General features: G+C 42.6%; 1 protein-coding gene across 1 annotated transcript in view; it reads right to left on the bottom strand.

Annotated features, from left to right (window-relative positions):
• The window catches only part of LOC133563099 (PDZ domain-containing RING finger protein 4-like), an 83,387-nt gene extending 66,254 nt beyond the window's left edge, over window positions 1–17,133 (bottom strand). Inside the window, exon 1 of the mRNA XM_061917046.1 lies at window positions 16,876–17,133. Within this exon, the coding sequence (XP_061773030.1) occupies window positions 16,876–16,971 (96 nt within the window). The 5' untranslated portion in view covers window positions 16,972–17,133. The remainder of the gene's footprint in view (window positions 1–16,875) is intronic.
• Window positions 17,134–22,752: the final 5,619 nt, after the last annotated feature.

Here is a 22,752-nt window from a genome sequence, read left to right as displayed (position 1 = left end):
CGACCTTGCTTTTCTCCTTGCAGAGCGGACAGCGACTCCGCTAAAGAAGAAAAGTGTTCCTGCATTGAATCTAGCTGCTCATCAAGATTGAAGCGTGCTGGCTCCAGGTCAATAGCAGACCTCTTAACACCAGCAATCTTGTGAGAGTCACATCAATCAGCTGGAAAAAGCTGTTGGGCGGCCTCAGCTGGAAATGGAGAGGAAGTGTGAGCGCTGACAGGACATTAATGGACCAACACTCCCCAGACATCATCTGCTCACGTCAGTCTTCATTGGCCGTCTCCCGGTCACTACATCACGCCGCGTCCGCCGAGGCCCTCGCTGGCAAAACAAAGACCTGCGCGAGTCAATTGGTTGCACAAGTTTATTAGCACCACCTTGTGAGAGAACTTATGTGTTTGCTGCCATTGAAGTTACGGGAGAAGTGTGCCTGTAGACACAATGCATGTTGACTGACCACAGAACTTTCCTCCAGAAGGTCTTATCTTTGTCCGTGTGATGTCAGATGAAAGAAAAATGGAGCTGTTTGATTAAAATATCCAGCAATATGTTTGGAGGAGAAAAGGTGAGGTTTTTAATCCCAGGAACACCAGGCCTACTGTCAAGCATGGTGGTGGTAGTATTATGCTTTGGGCCTGTTTTGCTGCCAATGGAACTGCTGCTTTAAATGTGACAATTAAAAAGGAGGATTAGCTCCAAATTTTTCAGGACAAGCTGAAGTCATCAACCCGGAGGTTGGGTCTTGGGTGCAGTTGGGTGTTCCAACAGGACAATGACCCCAAACACACCTCAAAAGTGGTCAAGAAATGGCTAAATCAGGCAAGAATGAAGGTTTTAGAATGGCCTTCCCCAAGTCCTGACTTAAAGGTGTGGACAAAGCTGAAGAAACAAGTCCATGACAGAAAAGCAACACATTTAGCTAAAGAGTGGTGAAAAATGTAAGCAGAAGCTTGTGGATGGCTAACAAAAGTAGATTTTTGCAGTGAAACTTGCCAAGGGACATGGAAGCAAATATTAACATTGCTGCATGTATACTTTGCACCCAGCACATTTGCTCACATTTTCTGTATATATATATATATATATATATATATATATATCCCATCCATCCATTCATTTTCTACCGCTTATTCCCTTTCGGGGTCACGGGGGGCGCTGGCTATATATATATATATATATATATATATATATATATATATATTGTTGGAAAATTTTCCAAGATGGCGGCGCCCGGACGGGCTGCGCTCTCGAGGGGCTCTTGCTAAAGATGGAACAATTGGCAGAAATACCGGACAATTCCACAGACTTTATGGCTGGCTCACATCGTGGTCGCTCCGTGATCACGTACGACCGCCAGACACTTCTGGATGTGGACATATCGGGCCGTTTTGGACTGATAGACGCGTGCGTGCTAACTGTGCTAACTAGCATGGGAATACGTCGGCGGCTACATCCAGCGGCCTGTGAAGCAGGGGAGTCTAGTAGCAGCGGGGGCCGTCTACGGAGCAGACGCCAGCGGTGTGATCGGAAACGCGGATGTCAAGCGGGGCTAAAAACAAAGCAGAAGGCTAATCCCCACAGAACACCACTTCCCTCCATCCTGAAGACGGATTTAAATGGAAAATGCTTGACTACTGGTCTGGGTAAGGAGTCAGTTAAATTAGAACATGTTTTTTCTGCTTTGAGTGTTTCAGAGTTGGACATGTGTTTTACCGAGGTGGCAAACTATGATGCGTGCAGTTTATCAAAGCAACAAACAAACAATCGGAACATGCGTTCTACTGAGTTGGCTAACCATGATGCGTGCAGTTTGTCAAAGCAACAAACAAACAATCGGAAAATCCCCGTCACTGAGGAGGCTAACCATGATGCGTGCAGTTTATCAAAGCAACAATCAAACAATCGGAAAATTCCTATTGTATCAATTCCTAGATATGGTCGTAATTATACTAAATGCACTGGGCATAATAAACACAACATTATTAATATTGCTACTACGGATAATTTCATCAAAAACTCCCTAAAACAGCCCACTACCTATAATATAGGTTTTTTAAACATAAGATCATTGTCTCCCAAAACGTTATTAGTTAAGGATATTATCAGAGACAACAATCTTAACGTCATCGGTCTCAACGAAACCTGGCTTAAACCAAACGACTTTTTTGCGCTAAATGAGGCATGTCCTCCTAACTTTACACATGCGCATATTGCCCGTCCGCTTAAAAGGGGTGGGGGGGTCGCACTAATATACAACGAAAACTTTAACCTTAGTCCTAACATAAATAATTAATATAAATCGTTTGAGGTGCTTACTATGAGGTCTGTCACACCGCTGCCTCTACACCTGGCTGTTATCTACCGCCCCCCAGGGCCCTATTCGGACTTTATCAATGAATTCTCAGAGTTCGTTGCTGATCTAGTGACACACGCCGATAATATAATCATAATGGGGGACTTTAATATCCATATGAATACCCCATCGGACCCACCGTGCGTAGCACTCCAGACTGTAATTGATAGCTGTGGTCTCACACAAATAATAAATGAACCCACGCATCGCAACGGTAATACGATAGACCTAGTGCTTGTCAGGGGTATCACCGTTTCCAAAGTTACGATACTCCCGTATACTAAAGTATTGTCCGATCATTACCTTATAAAATTCGAGGTTCAGACGCATGTTCGTCAAACTAATAATAATAATAACTGCTATCTGTGTTGGCCCTGCGATGAGGTGGCGACTTGTCCAGGGTGTATCCCGCCTTCCGCCCGATTGTAGCTGAGATAGGCGCCAGCGCCCCCCGCGACCCCGAAAGGGAATAAGCGGTAGGAAATGGATGGATGGGCTATAGCAGCCGCAACATTAATACGGCCACAACGACAACTCTTGCTGACCTACTGCCCTCGGTAATGGCACCATTCCCAAAGTATGTGGGCTCTATTGATATCCTCACTAACAACTTTAACGACACCCTGCGCGAAACCATTGATAACATAGCACCGCTAAAGTTAAAAAAGGCTCCAAAAAAGCGCACCCCGTGGTTTACAGAAGAAACTAGAGCTCAGAAATTATTATGTAGAAAGCTGGAACGCAAATGGCGCACGACAAAACTTGAGGTGCACCATCAAGCATGGAGTGATGGTTTAATAACTTATAAACGCATGCTTACCTTAGCTAAAGCTAAATATTACTCAAATCTCATCCACCGTAATAAAAACGATCCTAAATTTTTGTTTAGTACGGTAGCATCGCTAACCCAACAAGGGACTCCTTCCAGTAGCTCAACCCACTCAGCTGATGACTTTATGCAATTCTATAGTAAGAAAATTGAAGTCATTAGAAAGGAGATTAAAGACAATGCGTCCCAGCTACAACGGGGTTCTATTAACACTGATACGATGGTATATACGGCGGATACTGCCCTCCAAAATAGTTTCTCTCGTTTTGAGGAAATAACATTAGAGGAATTGTTACAACGTGTAAATGGAATAAAACAGACAACATGTTTACTTGACCCTCTTCCTGGGAAACTGATCAAGGAGCTCTTTGTATTATTAGGTCCATCAGTGCTAAATATTATAAACTTATCACTTTCCTCGGGCACTGTTCCCCTAGCATTCAAAAAAGCGGATATTCATCCTCTTCTTAAAAGACCTAACCTCGATCCTGACCTCATGGTAAACTACCGACCGGTGTCTCACCTTCCCTTTACTTCAAAAATCCTTGAAAAAATTGTTGCGGAGCTGTTAAATGAACACTTAGCGTCTAACAATCTATGTGAAACCTTTCAATCCGATTTCAGGGCAAATCACTCCACGGAGACAGCCCTCGCAAAAATGACTAATGATCTATTGCTAACGATGGATTCTGATGCGTCATTTATGTTGCTGCTCCTCGATCTTAGCGCTACTTTCGATACCGTCGATCATAATATTTTATTAGAACGTATCAAAACACGAATTGGTATGTCAGACTTAGCCCTGTCTTGGTTTAACTCTTATCTTACTGATAGGATGCAGTGTGTCTCCCATAACAATGTGACCTCGGACTACGTTAAGGTAACGTGTGGAGTTCCCCAGGGTTCGGTCCTTGGCCCTGCACTCTTCAGCATCTACATGCTGCCGCTAGGTGACATCATACGCAAATACGGTATTAGCTTTCACTGTTATGCTGATGACACCCAACTCTACATGCCCCTAAAGCTGACCAACACGCCGGATTGTAGTCAGCTGGAGGCGTGTCTTAATGAAATTAAACAATGGATGTCCGCTAACTTTTTGCAACTCAACGCCAAAAAAACGGAAATGCTGATTATCGGTCCTGCTAGACACCGAACTCTATTTAATAATACAACTCTAACATTTGACAACCAAATAATTAAACAAGGCGACACGGTAAAGAATCTGGGTATTATCTTCGACCCAACGCTCTCCTTTGAGGCACACATTAAAAGCGTTACTAAAACGGCCTTCTTTCATCTCCGTAATATCGCTAAAATTCGCTCCATTCTGTCCACTAAAGACGCTGAGATCATTATCCATGCGTTTGTTACGTCTCGTCTCGACTACTGTAACGTATTATTTTCGGGTCTCCCCATGTCTAGCATTAAAAGATTACAGTTGTTACAAAATGCGGCTGCTATACTTTTGACAAGAACAAGAAAGTTTGATCACATTACGCCTGTACTGGCTCACCTGCACTGGCTTCCTGTGCACTTAAGATGTGACTTTAGGGTTTTACTACTTACGTATAAAATACTACACGGTCTAGCTCCATCCTATCTTGCCGATTGTATTGTACCATATGTCCCGGCAAGAAATCTGCGTTCAAAGGACTCCGGCTTATTAGTGATTCCCAAAGCCCAAAAAAAGTCTGAGGGCTATAGAGCGTTTTCCGTTCGGGCTCCAGTACTCTGGAATGCCCTCCCGGTAACAGTTCGAGATGCCACCTCAGTAGAAGCATTTAAGTCTCACCTTAAAACTCATTTGTATACTCTAGCCTTTAAATAGACTCCCTTTTTAGACCAGTGGATCTGCCGTTTCTTTTCTTTTTCTTCTATGTCCCACTCTCCCTTGTGGAGGGGGTCCGGTCCGATCCGGTGGCCATGTACTGCTTGCCTGTCTATCGGCTGGGGACATCTCTGCGCTGCTGATCCGCCTCCGCTTGTGAGGGTTTCCTGCTGGCTCCGCTGTGAACAGGACTCTCGCTGCTGTGTTGGATCCGCTTTGGACTGGACTCTCGCAACTGTGTTGGATCCATTGTGGATTGAACTCTCACAGTATCATGTTAGACCCGCTCGACATCCATTGCTTTCCTCCTCTCTAAGGTTCTCATAGTCATCATTGTCACCGACGTCCCACTGGGTCATTATTGTCACCGATGTCCCACTAGGTGTGAGTTTTCCTTGCCCTTATGTGGGCCTACCGAGGATGTCGTGGTGGTTTGTGCAGCCCTTTGAGACACTAGTGATTTAGGGCTATATAAGTAAACATTGATTGATTGATTATATATATATATATATATATATCCCCTCCATCCATCCATTTTCTACCGCTTATTCCCTTTCGGGGTCACGGGGGGCGCTGGCTATATATATATATATATATATGTGTGTGTGTGTGTGTGTGTGTGTATTTCTATCAAATACATATAAATATATATACATACACATTTAAATGTATATACACACATATATACATATATGTGTGTATATATGCCGTATATACACACATATGTATATATATATATATATATATATATATATATATATATATATATATATATATATATATATATACACACACACACGCACACACACAGACACACACAAACACACATAAAGAGACACACACACACCTACACAAACAGGATGTTGGTCAATGACTTGTTATCAGTAGATCTCAGAGGCAGCTGATGATGAATTGACCTTTTCCCTCTCATCCTTCCTTATCTCAATGAGAGCTTTTCAGCAGAGATCAAGTCCAGCTCACCACTTTCATCCCTGGTGAGGCCCAAACACGCCGTGACAAATTATTTTCTCTCACAGCGTCCCGTCAGATAAGAGAAGATGGAAGTGCCGAGGTTATCATCTAAACTTTCATTTCTGTCAGCCCTTCATTTATGGGGGTAAGACAGGACTGTCATGACATCATGGTGGTGTCACCTGGTGGTAATAACCGTCATTCTGCTAGCATGCACCTTCATGACATCATGGTGGTGTCACCTGGTGGTAATAACCGTCATTCTGCTAGCATGCACCTTCATGACATCATGGTGTTGTCACCTGGTGGTGATACCTGTCATTCTGCTAGCATGCACCTTCATGACATCATGGTGGTGTCACCTGGTGGTAATACCTGTCATTCTGCTAGCATGCACCTTCATGACATCATGGTGGTGTCACCTGGTGGTAATACCTGTCATTCTGCTAGCATGCACCTTCATGACATCATGGTGGTGTCACCTGGTGGTAATACCTGTCATTCTGCTAGCATGCACCTTCATGACATCATGGTGGTGTCACCTGGTGGTAATACCTGTCATTCTGCTAGCATGCACCTTTTTTTGGAAAATGGCGAAAAACTTGAATGGTCTGAATGAGTTGCATTGAAATGGTTGGTGTTATAATTTTTCAAATTGGTCGAGAAATGTTGGAGTAGTAACATGTTGAATTGAGAAATGGTATTACTGAATTCCTGGAATTTCAGGAAAACCAGGATTTTTTCTATTTAAAAAAGTCAAGTTTGTTCTCCGCCTTCATGAGCGCCTTTTGTTTGCTCCCCTTTGTTTGTAGTTTGATAGTTTTTAAGACTAAATATGAACTTACATACATGTCTCGTTCGTGCCAACTTTCCTTTGCGTTGGAAAAACAATCCACCTCATTGTCCAAGTCCTGACAAATTGTGTTGTAGAAAAGCATGTGTGAATGTTTTGGGGCGTTCGCACAATTATTTTGTCATTCTGCGAGCCTCAAACTCACTTTGACAGCTGACTTCAATCAAATAAAAACAAGGTTTTTAAACCTTAATTATTAAGTTTATTTCAGCGTTCTATTCAGGAGTTATTCCACTTTCAGTCTATTTAAAAAAAATAACAACAATAATAATAATTGGTACACATCCACAACTGCTTTTTACTTGAACTGATATGAAGACATCCAATGGATGGCGTGGTCCCGGCACGCAGAGAGGTGGCAACACAAGAGCATGAAGACCCAAACACTGTCTAGCAGAGAAGACTTCAAGCTGGCGTGGTCCCGGCACGCAGAGAGGTGGCAACACAAGAGGATGAAGACACAAACACTGTCCAGCAGAGAAGACTTCAAGCTGGCGTGGTCCCGGCACGCAGAGAGGTGGCAACACAAGAGCGTGAAGACCCACACACTGTCCAGCAGAGAAGACTTGTGGTCCCGGCACGCAGAGAGGTGGCAACACAAGAGCATGAAGACCCAAAAACTGTCCAGCAGAGAAGACTTCAATCTGGCGTGGTCACGACACGCAGAGAGGTGGCAACACAAGAGCATGACAACCCAAACACTGTCCAGCAGAGAAGACTTCAAGCTGGCGTGGTCACGAAGGTCGGAACACAAGAGGATGAAGACACAAACATGTCAGTCCAGCGCTGGCCACCAATGTTAAAATATATCAATACATTTATCCATGAAAATATATGATACATGCTGTACATTATTATTCACCTATTTTACAGACTTGTATTTTTTTCCTACCTTTAAACCCTGCGGCTTATAAATTGGTGTGGCTTATTTATGGATTTTTATTCGCTAGCGTCCATAATGTTTTGCATTCAACAAATACGTAGTTTCTTACACCCACAGAAACACTAAAAAGGTGTGTTAGTGTGTGTGCTATGGTGCCATCTTTTGGACCACTTTGATCACTGCAGGGTTAAACGTCTACTGTATTAAGTTCCGTTGTACTTCTGCAATGACAATAAAGATCTATCTATCCATCTATCTATCTATCTATCTATCCATCTATCTATCCATCTATCTATCTATCTATCTATCTATCTATCTATACATCTATCTATCTATCTATCTATCTATCTATCTATCTATCTATATCTTCCTTCTGTTTCCTGCCTTCACTTGACTTGTACCGGAAGTACAAGTCGTCCACAGCGTTGCTTACTAATATGGATTTTTCATTCATCACTCCAAGCAACGTTTTTAAGTTTTACAACACAACTAAAACAATGCTTTCATGCTTATTTGTACGTGCTATTGTAATGTCATCAAGCAAGTTTCTAAACCCCTGGTTTAGAACATGTGCAGATGCAGGACAGTTAGTTTAGAACATGTAGTGTAGAACATGTGCAGATGCAGGACAGTTAGTTTAGAACATGTAGTTTAGAACATGTGCAGATGCAGGACATTTAGTTTAGAACATGTAGTTTAGAACATGTGCAGATGCAGGACAGTTAGTTTAGAACATGTAGTGTAGAACATGTGCAGATGCAGGACATTTAGTTTAGAACATGTAGTTTAGAACATGTGCAGATGCAGGACAGTTAGTTTAGAACATGTAGTTTAGAACATGTGCAGATGCAGGACAGTTAGTTTAGAACATGTAGTTTAGAACATGTGCAGATGCAGGACAGTTAGTTTAGAACATGTGCAGATGCAGGACAGTTAGTTTAGAAAATGTAGTTTAGAACATGTGCAGATGCAGGACATTTAATTTAGAACATGTAGTTTAGAACATGTGCAGATGCAGGACAGTTAGTTTAGAACATGTAGTGTAGAACATGTGCAGATGCAGGACAGTTAGCTTAGAACATGTAGTTTAGAACATGTGCAGATGCAGGACAGTTAGTTTATAACATGTAGTTTAGAACATGTGCAGATGGAGGACAGTTAGTTTAGAACATGTAGTTTAAAACATGTGCAGATGCAGGACAGTTAGTTTAGAACATGTAGTTTAGAACATGTGCAGATGCAGGACAGTTAGTTTAGAACATGTAGTTTAGAACATGTGCAGATGCAGGACAGTTAGTTTAGAACATGTAGTATAGAATATGTGCAGATGCAGGACAGTTAGTTTAGAACATGTAGTTTAGAACATGTGCAGATACAGGGCAGTTAGTTTAGAACATGTAGTTTAGAACATGTGCAGCTGCAGGGCAGTTAGTTTAGAACATGTAGTTTAGAACATGTGCAGATGCAGGACAGTTAGTTTAGAACATGTAGTATAGAACATGTGCAGATGCAGGACAGTTAGTTTAGAACATGTAGTTTAGAACATGTGCAGATGCAGGACAGTTAGTTTGGATTCTAAACTAACTGTCCTGCATCTGCACATGTTCTATACTACATGTTCTAAACTTTAGAACATGTAGTATAGGACATGTGCAGATGCAGGACAGTTAGTTTAGAACATGTAGTATAGAACATGTGCAGATGCAGGACAGTTAGTTTAGAACATGTTGTATAGAACATGTGCAGATGCAGGACAGTTAGTTTAGAACATGTAGTTTAGAACATGTGCAGTCAGTGAGAAGGTTGAGGAGTGGACGAGATGGAAATGAGTCATAAATCCAGTGGGTTCAGGCAAGGAAGGGGAATGTGGCGCTTCTTGTGCCAATGAAACGGGCCTCCAAGCAACCGCCGTGACCGACTTCTGCTTCCTGAATCAAACCACGGACGGTCACACTTCTGTCTCATTTGCATTTTCACATCCAGGCAACTCCACATAATCTCAAAACCAGATGGGTGTGCTTTTACACTCTATGTGACACCAGCAGCAGTAAGGATGCCATATACATGTACATATACATAGATATATAATTATACAGTATATATACATATACATACCAGGGACGGCGTGGCACAGTGGGAGAGTGGCTGTGCGCAACCCGAGGGTCCCTGGTTCAAATCCCACCTAATACCAACCTCGTCATGTCCGTTGTGTCCTGAGCAAGACACTTCACCCTTGCTCCTGATGGGTGCTGGTTGGCGCCTTGCATGGCAGCTCCCTCCATCAGTGTGTGAATGTGTGTGTGAATGGGTAAATGTGGAATTAGTGTCAAAGCGCTTTGAGTACCTTGAAGGTAGAAAAGCGCTATACAAGTACAACCCATTTATCATTAATTTATATACATATACAGTATGTATGTATATATATATATATATATATATATATATATATACATACATACATACATATATATATATATATATATATATATGTTATATATACATATACAGTATGTATGCATACACATAGTATGTATGCATACACACATATATACATATATATATAAATGAATGAATGGTTTATTTTGAGCCATGCAACAAAACAAAAGAATGACATAAAATACAAAAGAAATATATATATATATACATTATATTTACACCTACATTGTTAACATTACATGTTAGGTCAGGAAAAAACACAGAGGCTATATCATCCCAACAAGCCTGTTCAAATGAAATAAATGCCTTCTTATTGAGATGAGCATGAGCGGAGACAGATTCTGACGGCTTTGGAGGCTCCAGTTCACGCCAGCTTTCCAATGTCACTGAGCAGGGACTACCTTTGTGGTGAAAATATGGTCAAATGTCACTGAGCAGGGAGTACCTTTGTGGTGAAAATGTGGTCATATGTCACTGAGCAGGGACTACCTTTGTGGTGAAAATGTGGTCAAATGTCCAGAGACTCTCCCACCACATCATCCAGTCCAGTCCAGAGACTCTCCCACCACATCATCCAGTCCAGTCCAGAGACTTTATTAAAAATGATTTATTAAAAACTTCTACCCCGCTAATGGAAAGATTGATAACGTTATCCGAACGTTTTAAAGCCGCATTCAGTAAAACTGAAGTTTACGTTGAAGCGTCCACCTGAGTTTGGTGTGGGAGCTGACAAAGTGTCATGTTAGATGTAAATATAAACAGAATACAATGATTTGCAAATCCTTTTCAACCCATATTCAGTTGAATATGCTACAAAGACAACATATTTGATGTTCAAACTCATAAACTTTGGTTTTTTTTTGCAAATAATAAATAACTTATAATTTCATGGCTGGTACACGTGCCAAAGTAGTTGGGAAAGGGCATGTTCACCACTGTGTTACACCACCTTTTCTTTTAACAACACTCAATAAACGTTTGAGAACTGAGGAAACTAATTGTTGAAGCTTTGAAAGTGGAATTCTTTCCCATTCTTGTTTTATGTAGAGCTTCAGTCGTTCAACAGTCCGGGGTCTGCGCTGTCGTATTTTATGTTTCATAATGCGCCACACATTTTCCATGGTGCGACAGGTCTGGACTGCAGGCGGGCCAGGAAAGTACCCGCACTCTTTTTTTACGAAGCCACACTGTTGTAACACGGGCAGAATGTGGCTTGGCATTGTCTTGCTGAAATAAGCAGGGGCGTCCATGAAAAAGATGGCGCTTAGATGGCAGCATATGTTTTTCCAAAACCTGTATGTACCTTTCAGCATTAATGGTGCCTTCACAGATGTGTAAGTTACCCATGCCTTGGGCACTAATGCACCCCCATACCATCACAGATGCTGGCTTTTGAATTTTGCGTTGATATCCGTCTGGATGGTTCGCTTCCCCTTTGGTTCCAGATGACACCATGTTGAATATTTCCAAAAACAATTTGAAATGTGGACCTGTCAGACAACAGAACACTTTTCTACTTTGCATCAGTCCATTTTAGATTATCTTGGGCCCAGAGAAGCCGGCGGCATTTCTGGATGTTGTTGATGAATGGCTTTGGCTTTACATAGTACAGCTTTAACTTGCACTTACAGATGTAGCGACCAACTGTATTTAGTGACAGTGGTTTTCTGAAGTGTTCCTGAGCCCATGTGGTGATATCCTTTAGAGATTGATGTCGGTTTTTGATACAGTGCCATCTGAGGGATGAAAGGTCACGGTCATTCAATGTTGGTTTCCGGCCAAGCCGCTTACGTGAAGTGATTTCTCCAGATTCTCTGAAACTTTTGATGATATTATGGAGCGTAGATGTTGGAATCCCTAAATTTCCTGAAATTGCATTTTGAGAAACGTTGTTCTGAAACTGTTTGACTATTTGCTCACGCAGTTGCGGACAAAGGGGTGAACCTCGCCCCATCCTTTCTTGTCAAAGACTGAGCATTTTTTGGTAAGGTGTTTTTATACCCAATCATGGCACCCACCTGTTACCAATTAGCCTGCACACCTGTGGGATGTTCCTTATAAGTGTTTGATGAGCATTCCTCAACTTTATCAGTATTTATTGCCACCTTTCCCAACTTCTTTGTCACGTGTTGCTGGCATCAAATTCTAAGTCAATGATTAGTTGCAAAAAAACCCAAAAAATGTTTATCAGTTTGAACATCAAATATGTTGTCTTTGTAGCATATTCAACTGAATATTGGATGAAAAGGATTTGCAAATCATTGTATTCTGTTTATATTTACATCTAACACAATTTCCAAACTCATATGGAAACAGGGTTTGTATATATATATATATATATATATATATATATATATATATATATATATATATATATATGGGTGTGGTATTAGCTAATGATAGATGTTTTAGGTCATGGTACTAGTGTACTTCCAAACATGATACAGCTCACGTATTTTCATTTCTCTTTGAAGCATGTCCAAAAAGGAGTGTAAAGAAGCAAAGCTGATTCAATCTTACCTCTTTTTAACTTCATAGCATTTGCTAAAACATATGTAGCTTAGCCATCATTGTGCGTATGTTTGCTGTGCTCCCTGCGTCTACCAGCTGGTCTCTCTTACTTCCTCAGCGTGACATTCAATAGAATTAGTAGTTGTGAAAATATACACATCTAAAAAAGATATGTCCTGTGACATAAACTTTCTTGTTATATGTTTTGGTTTGAAAAATGTAACTGTGACCAAGTTGCAAAACAGTCGAATTGCAATTAATCACAACAAACTTTGCATTAATCATGTATTAATGCAAATGAATCACAAAAAACACAACATTTATCATGTATATACCAGATAAATCATAAAAACATTGCATTAATCATGTATATATGCAGATAAATCACAAAAACTTTGTATTACTCATGTATATACACAGATTAATCACACACAATATTGTATTGATCATGTATTAATGCATATTAATCATAAAAACACTGCATTAATCATGTATATACGCAGATTGATCATAAACAACATTGCATTAATCATGTATATACACAGATTAATCACAAACAACATTGCATTAATCATGTATATATGCAGATTAAACACAAAAAACACATCATTAATCAGGTATGTATGCAGATTAATCACAAAAACATTGCACTAATCATGTATATGTGCAGATTAATCACAAACAACATTGCATTAATCATGTATATATGCCGCCTCAGGAAGGGGAAGCAGTACACTATCAACACCGTGTATGATGCGGATGGTGTTCTGCTGACTTCGACTGCGGATGTTGTGGATCGGTGGAGGGAATACTTCGAAGACCTCCTCAATCCCACCAACACGTCTTCCTTTGAGGAAGCGGTGCCTGGGGGATCTGTGGTGGACTCTCCTATTTCTGGGGCTGAGGTCGCTGAGGTAGTTAAAAAGCTCCTCGGCGGCAAGGCCCCGGGGGTGGATGAGATCCGCCCGGAGTTCCTTAAGGCTCTGGATTCTGTGGGGCTGTCTTGGTTGACAAGACTCTGCAGCATCGCGTGGACATCGGGGGCGGTACCTCTGGATTGGCAGACCGGGGTGGTGGTTCCTCTCTTTAAGAAGGGGGACCGGAGGGTGTGTTCCAACTATCGTGGGATCACACTCCTCAGCCTTCCCGGTAAGGTTTATTCAGGTGTACGGCGTGGCGCAGTGGAGGAGTGGCCGTGCGCAACCCGAGGGGCCCTGGTTCAAATCCCACCTAGAACAAACCTCGTCACGTCCGTTGTGTCTTGAGCAAGACACTTCACCCTTGCTCCTGATGGGTGCTGGTTGGCGCCTTGCATGGCAGCTCCCTCCATCAGTGTGTGAATGGGTAAATGTGGAAGTAGTGTCAAAGCGCTTTGAGTACCTTGAAGGTAGAAAAGCGCTATACAAGTACAACCCATTTATTTATTTACTAGAGAGGAGGCTTTTTTCGGATAGTCGAACCTCGGATTCAGGAGGAACAGTGTGGTTTTCGTCCTGGTCGTGGAACTGTGGACCAGCTCTATACTCTCGGCAGGGTTTTTGAGGGTGCATGGGAGTTTGCCCAACCAGTCTATATGTGCTTTGTGGACTTGGAGAAGGCATTCGACCGTGTCCCTCGGGGAGTCCTGCGGGGAGTGCTCAGAGAGTATGGGGTACCGGACTGTCTTATTGTGGCAGTCCGCTCCCTGTACGATCAGTGCCAGAGCTTGGTCCGCATTGCCGGCAGTAAGTCGAACACGTTTCCAGTGAGGGTTGGACTCCGCCAAGGCTGTCCTTTGTCACCGATTCTGTTCATAACTTTTATGGACAGAATTTCTAGGCGCAGTCAAGGCGTTGAGGGGATCCGGTTTGGTGGCCACGGGATTAGGTCTCTGCTTTTTGTAGATGATGTAGTCCTGATGGCTTCATCTGGCCGGGATCTTCAGCTCTCACTGGATCGGTTCGCAGCCGAGTGTGAAGCGACCTGAATGAGAATCAGCACCTCCAAGTCCGAGTCCATGGTTCTCGCCCGGAAAAGGGTGGAGTGCCATCTCCGGGTTGGGGAGGAGACCCTACCCCAAGTGGAGGAGTTCAAGTACCTAGGAGTCTTGTTCACGAGTGGGGGAAGAGTGGATCGTGAGATCGACAGGCGGATCGGTGCGGCGTCTTCAGTAATGCGGACGTTGTATCGATCCGTTGTGGTGAAGAAGGAGCTGAGCCGGAAGGCAAAGCTCTCAATTTACCGGTCGATCTACGTTCCCATCCTCAACTATGGTCATGAGCTTTGGGTCATGACCGAAAGGATAAGATCACGGGTACAAGCGGCCGAAATGAGTTTCCTCCGCCGGGTGGCGGGCTCTCCCTTAGAGATAGGGTGAGAAGCTCTGCCATCCGGGAGGACCTCAACGTAAAGCCGCTGCTCCTCCACATCGAGAGGAGCCAGATGAGGTGGTTAGGGCATCTGGTCAGGATGCCACCCGAACGCCTCCCTAGGGATGTGTTTAGGGCACGTCCAGCTGGTAGGAGGCCACGGGGAAGACCCAGGACTATGTCTCCCGACTGGCCAGGGAACGCCTCGGGATCCCCCGGGAAGAGCTAGACGAAGTGGCTGGATATAGGGAAGTCTGGGCTTCCCTGCTTAGGCTGCTGCCCCCATGACCCGACCTCGGATAAGCGGAAGATGATGGATGGATGGATGGATGTATATATGGAGATTAAACACAAAAATCACATCATTAATCATGGAGGTATGCAGATTAATCACAAAAACATTGCATTAATCATGTATATGTGTAGATTAATCACAAACACATTGTATTAATCATGTACATACACAGATTTATCACATCCAACATTGCATTTATCATGTACATACGTAGATTAATCACCCAATGTATTTCTTCTATGCCTTCTAATTAATACTAACGATAAAATGGCATTTGTGTCCAAATATTGAAGTTATTTTTGTAAATTGAATGCAAATGAGTCATTCTGATAATGATATTAGTGATTCATCTCCATTCAAAAGTGTCATTAATCTGATTTAAAAAAGTAATTGTTTGACGATGATCATGAATTCATTTCAAATCTGTCCAGGGTTAATAATAAAGACATTGGCCCCTGATTGAGATGAATGTGTCCTCCTTTCCCTGCTTAGGCTGCTGCCCCCGCGACCTGACCTCGGATAAGCGGAAGAAGATGGATGGAGGAATGGTGTCCTCCTGAGGACCTCCGCAGTTTGTTTGGATGTTCTTTCTTTTTTTCACATTTACAGATTCTGGGACCAAATAAGCTTTTTCTGAGCGAGACTCCAAGGAGCAGCAGAGTCCTCGCACACGCTCACTCAACCACATGTTGGCCTCAAAACAGAGAAAAGAAAAGAAAGTGTCCGCACCAGCGAGACGTGATTTAGAGAGGGTGAGGACGTCCCAGGAGAGCAAAGTCCACACACAATATTCCTCTCCAAGCAGGGTCTCCTGACCCCTGACTAAACTTTGATAATCAATAGAAACTAATAGACTCCGGAAAAGCCAAAGTCAGCAAAAGGACAGAGCTTGACACTATGGTCACCACACACCTGCTGGGAGGTCAAGACCCCTTCACTTTCACTTTCACTTTCACTTCCATCAGCATAAGGAAAGAGCTTGACAATATGGTCACCACACACTTGCTGGGAGGTCAAGACCTCTTCACCTTCATTTTCACTTTCACGTCCATCAGCAGAAGGAACGAGCTTGACACTATGGTCACCACACACCTGCTGGGAGGTCAAGACCCCTTCACTTTCACTTTCACTTTCACTTCCATCAGCAGAAGGAAAGAGCTTGACACTATGGTAACCACACACCTGCTGGGAGGTCAAGACCCCTTAACTTTCACTTTCACTTTCATCATCAGAAGGAACAAGCTTGACACTTTGGTCACCACACACCTGCTGGGAGGTCAAGACCCCTTCACTTTCACTTTCACTTCCATCAGCAGAAGGAAAGAGCTTGACACTATGGTCACCACACACCTGCTGGGGGGTCAAGACCCTTTGACTTTCACTTTCACTTTCATCCCTCCATCAGCAGAAGGAAACCGCTTCACACTATTGGAGGTCAAGACCCTTTGAGTTTCACTTTCTCCCCTCCATCAGCAGAAGGAAAGAGCTTGACACTATGGTCACCACACACCTGCTCTCTCTCACATTCACTTTCACTTTCAGCCCTCCATCAGCAGCATCTCACCTGTCCTATCTCATACAGCAGCTTGTAGTGTTCCTCTCGCTTCCTTAAAGTGCAGAGATTGCAGCCCATTATAGTTGTCGTGGAAACGGCAGGCATGCAATCCTCCCCGGGGGCGTCGGACAGGAGCGAGGGGGAAGCGGGGAGGGGAGGGGAGGGGGGTCAGGTTCCACACGGCGCAGCGCTGCTTGTCATCTCCAGGTGCGGAGGAGGCGCCACTCTCCTTTGGCAGCTGCACATCCGCCGCCTGCTCCTTCCTTCCCCGCGTCTTGCTGCGTCTGACACGCTGCTGGACCAGCCCTCCCATCGCTGATGCCGGGAGGGCGGGACTAGGGGGGGGGGCGGGGGGGGGCTTGTGTGGCTGCTTAAATGATTAGCCTCTTTGTGTGAGCCGCTTCACTTCTGAGGATGAGACAAAGATGTGCTCCTCGTTGTTCTCAACTCCTACTTTATTATGTAGACCACAGAGGCTGAGGACACGTCTGCATCCACACGGACTTTCAAAAACACATATTTGGCCTTAAAAGGAGTGTCTTTTGAAAGTGTTTATGTCTACACACACCTGCTGTCCAACAGGAGTGTTTATGTCTACACACACCTGCTGTCCAACAAGAGTGTTTATGTCTACACACACCTGCTGTCCAACCAGAGTGTTTATGTCTACACACACCTGCTGTCCAACAAGAGTGTTTATGTCTACACACACCTGCTGTCCAACAAGAGTGTTTATGTCTACACACACCTGCTGTCCAACAAAAGTGTTTATGTCTACACACACCTGCTGTCCAACAAGAGTGTTTATGTCTACACACACCTGCTGTCCAACAAGAGTGTTTATGTCTACACACACCTGCTGTCCAACAAGTGTTTATGTCTACACACACCTGCTGTCCAACAAGAGTGTTTATGTCTACACACACCTGCTGTCCAACAAGAGTCTTCATGTCTACACACACCTGCTGTCCAACAAGAGTCTTTATGTCTACACACACCTGCTGTCCAACCAGAGTCTTTGTCTACACACACCTGCTGTCCAACCAGAGTGTTTATGTCTACACACACCTGCTGTCCAACAAGAGTCTTTATGTCTACACACACCTGCTGTCCAACAAGAGTCTTTATGTCTACACACACCTGCTGTCCAACCAGAGTCTTTATGTCTACACACACCCGCTGTCCAACCAGAGTGTTTATGTCTACACACACCTGCTGTCCAACAAGTGTTTGTCTACACACTCCCGCTGTCCAACAAGAGTGTTTATGTCTACACACACCTGCTGTCCAACAAGAGTGTTTATGTCTACACACACCTGCTGTCCAACCAGAGTGTTTATGTCTACACACACCTGCTGTCCAACAAGAGTGTTTATGTCTACACACACCTGCTGTCCAACCAGAGTGTTTATGTCTACACACACCTGCTGTCCAACCAGAGTGTTTATGTCTACACACACCTGCTGTCCAACCAGAGTGTTTATGTCTACACACACCTGCTGTCCAATCAGAAGCCCGGACAAGTAGCCACAGCTGACTTAATCTTATTATAATGTTCATTTCAGGGATGTACAAGCACATGTACATCATCTTTGTAACCTGCCTGCACGTTCACACAGCCCTGGAACATGTACATCATCTTTGTACACACAGCCCTGGAAGAAGTACATCATCTTTGTCACCTGCCTACACGTACACGCAGCCCTGGAACATGTACATCATCTTTGTACACACAGCCCTGGAACATGTACATTATCTTTGTAACCTGCCTGCATGTACACACAGCCTTGGAACATGTACATCATCTTTGTACACACAGCCCTGGGACATGTACATAATCTTTGTCACCTGCCTGCTCGTACACACAGCCCTCGAACATATACATCATCTTTGTAACCTGCCTGCACGTTCACACAGCCCTGGAACATGTACATCATCTTTGTACACACAGCACTGGGACATGTACATCATCTTTGCACACACGGTCATGGAACATGTACATCATCTTTGTACACACAGCCCTGGAACATGTACATCATCTTTGTACACACAGCCCTGGAACATGTACATCATCTGTGTAACCTGCCTGCACGTACACACAGCCCTGGAACATGTACATCATCTTTGTACACACAGCCCTGGAACGTGTACATCATCTTTGCACACACAACCATGGAACATGTACATCATCTTTGTACACACAGCCCTGGAACATGTACATAATCTTTGTACACACAGCCCTGGAACATGTACATCATCTTGGAACATGGTCTCTTTTGTCTTTGAAGTGCACCTGTGCTGCTGGAAGCCAACACTCCTGGAATTAGAAGCTGTTTAATCAGCAAGATGGTGAATGATGTATTACATGAAGTCTTCATGATCAGCACACACGAACCAGCCAAGGAAAGCATGCCCGTATAAGGAACACGGAGTGCAAAACCTTTGTGGAATTGTGTAGCATGTAATGATGTATATAGTGTTATGCTGCATGTGTAGCATGTAATGATGTATATAGTGTTATGCTGCATGTGTAGCATGTAATGATGTATATAGTGTTATGCTGCATGTGTAGCATGTAATGATGTATATAGTGTTATGCTGCATGTGTAGCATGTAATGATGTATATAGTGTTATGGTGCATGTGTAGCATGTAATGATGTATATAGTGTTATGGTGCATGTGTAATGATGTATAGTGTTATGGTGCATGTGTAGCATGTAATGATGTATATAGTGTTATGCTGCATGTGTAGCATGTAATGATGTATATAGTGTTATGGTGCTTGTGTAGCATGTAATGATGTATATAGTGTTATGGTGCATGTGTAGCATGTAATGATGTATATAGTGTTATGATGCATGTGTAGCATGTAATGATGTATTTAGTGTTATGCTGCATGTGTAGCATGTAATGATGTATATAGTGTAATGGTGCATGTGTAGCATGTAATGATGTATATAGTGTTATGCTGCATGTGAAATGATGTATATAGTGTTATGGTGCATGTGTAATGATGTATATAGTGTTATGGTGCATGTGTAGCATGTAATGATGTATATAGTGTTATGGTGCATGTGTAGCATGCAATGATGTATATAGTGTAATGGTGCATGTGTAGCATGTAATGATGTATATAGTGTTATGGTGCATGTGTAATGATGTATATAGTGTTATGGTGCATGTGCAATGATGTATATAGTGTTATGGTGCATGTGTAATGATGTATATAGTGTAATGGTGCATGTGTAGCATGTAATGATGTATATAGTGTTATGCTGCATGTGAAATGATGTATATAGTGTTATGCTGCATGTGAAATGATGTATATAGTGTTATGGTGCATGTGTAATGATGTATATAGTGTTATGGTGCATGTGTAGCATGTAATGATGTATATAGTGTTATGGTGCATGTGTAATGATGTATATAGTGTTATGGTGCATGTGCAATGATGTATATAGTGTTATGGTGCATGTGTAATGATGTATATAGTGTTATGGTGCATGTGTAATGATGTATATAGTGTAATGGTGCATGTGTAGCATGTAATGATGTATATAGTGTTATGCTGCATGTGTAATGATGTATATAGTGTTATGGTGCATGTATAATGATGTATATAGTGTAATGGTGCATGTGTAGCATGTAATGATGTATATAGTGTTATGCTGCATGTATAATGATGTATATAGTGTTATGGTGCATGTGTAATGATGTATATAGTGTTATGGTGCATGTGCAATGATGTATATAGTGTTATGGTGCATGTGTAATGATGTATATAGTGTTATGGTGCATGTGTAATGATGTATATAGTGTTATGGTGCATGTGTAATGATGTATATAGTGTTATGGTGCATGTGCAATGATGTATATAGTGTTATGGTGCATGTGTAATGATGTATATAGTGTTATGGTGCATGTGTAATGATGTATATAGTGTAATGGTGCATGTGTAGCATGTAATGATGTATATAGTGTTATGCTGCATGTGTAATGATGTATATAGTGTTATGGTGCATGTGTAATGATGTATATAGTGTTATGGTGCATGTGTAGCATGTAATGATGTATATAGTGTTATGGTGCATGTGTAATGATGTATATAGTGTTATGGTGCATGTGTAGCATGTAATGATGTATATAGTGTTATGGTGCATGTGTAATGATGTATAGTGTTATGGTGCATGTGTAGCATGTAATGATGTATATAGTGTTATGCTGCATGTGTAGCATGTAATGATGTATATAGTGTTATGCTGCATGTGTAGCATGTAATGATGTATATAGTGTTATGCTGCATGTGTAATGAAGTGTGCATGCTCTTTAACATCTGTACACACTACAAGGAGGACGCTATATTAGGTTGTTTTTTTACTTGCTTGGTGGCTTTTTACAGGCGAGCACATTGGCACCCACTCCGGCTCCATCTCCAAAAGTGGGAGCAAGACACATAAGTGAACTTCATGATTTGTGGTTAAAGAAGGACTAAACACATAAGATCATGTTGCATCTTTCTAATGACACACAGCCACAAGAGTGACAGCCTCCACAGCCATCACATCAACACATCTGCCTGTCATTAGAGTGTATTTTGTTGATGTTGAGTGACAATAGGGTTGGAATTGGGGGTTAGATCCGCATAAATGATTCCCGGACGCGGCTCCACTGCTGCCCACTGTTCCCCTCACTTCCCAGGGGGTGATCAAGGGGATGGATCAAATGCAGAGGATACATTTCACCACACCTAGTGTGTGTGTGACAATCATTGCTACTTTAACTTATTTAATAAATAGCAGCATGTTGACCTTCAAACATTCACTCATTGTTGATGTTGAGTGACAATAGCAGCATGTTGACCTTCAAACATTCACTCATGGTGTGTTTAAAGGCTGTGTTGTGAATGACAGCACACAAGCGTGACGTCATCACAAGTCTCCGTTTAAGCCGTGATCACAAGCTGAGTGGAGATTTTTGGAACTCTCCACTTTGGCCAGCGTTTGTGAAAGTCTGCCTTTTCAAGGACACAAGTGTGCACGTGTGTGGACAAGAGGCCTGAAGGCAGAGAGAAGTAGGCCTTCATACACACTTCTGTCTATCATATATATATATATATATATATATATATATATATATATATACACCTGCGACCTCAAAAGGAAATAAGCGGTAGAAAAATATAACTTGGAGCAAGTTGCAAACAGTAAGGTTGGGACATTAAAAATCAATAGAAGAAGTATTAAGAGATATTGCCATATTGTTGATGCAAGAAAAGACACGTCTTTTCAACAGCAATCACTGACATTGTGTCAAAAGTCCAACATGCCCTGACCGTGATTGTGACGTCGGAGGGGGTTGACAAAAACAACTGATTGCATATTTATAATGCGATGGAACCGCAGGTGTTATCACTAATCAGCGATATTTGCAGCAAATTGACAATCAGCAACTGCAGATTTGGGGGAAAAATCCACATCGACGTGTGTCCCCACAAACTACGATAATTGCTGTACCTTCGTTATTATTGTCTCCACCGTGGAAACCCTCTGACGAGCAGGAAGCCCCTGCTAACGAGCAATAATTGTTAACAAATTGGCCTCCCAGCCAATAGCACTGCTCCTCAGCGGGCGAGCAGGCATCTTTTCTCGGGGGAGCCTTGTAATCCCATTTTCTAGCTTTTGATTTTTGCTGGCCTGCCTGGAGGTGAGCCAGACGCAGATCAGCATTAAAGCTAATAGCACTAGCAGCTAACATGGCTTCATACTCAACATCACAGCTAATAGCACTAGCAGCTAACATGGCTTCATACTCAACATCACAGCTAATAGCACTAGCAGCTAACATGGCTTCATACTCAACATCACAACTAATAGCACTACCAGCTA

This window comes from Nerophis ophidion, linkage group LG12, assembly GCF_033978795.1.
Source record: "Nerophis ophidion isolate RoL-2023_Sa linkage group LG12, RoL_Noph_v1.0, whole genome shotgun sequence".
NCBI classification, from domain to species: Eukaryota; Metazoa; Chordata; class Actinopteri; order Syngnathiformes; family Syngnathidae; genus Nerophis; species Nerophis ophidion.
This window is presented reverse-complemented; position numbering and strand designations above follow the sequence as displayed.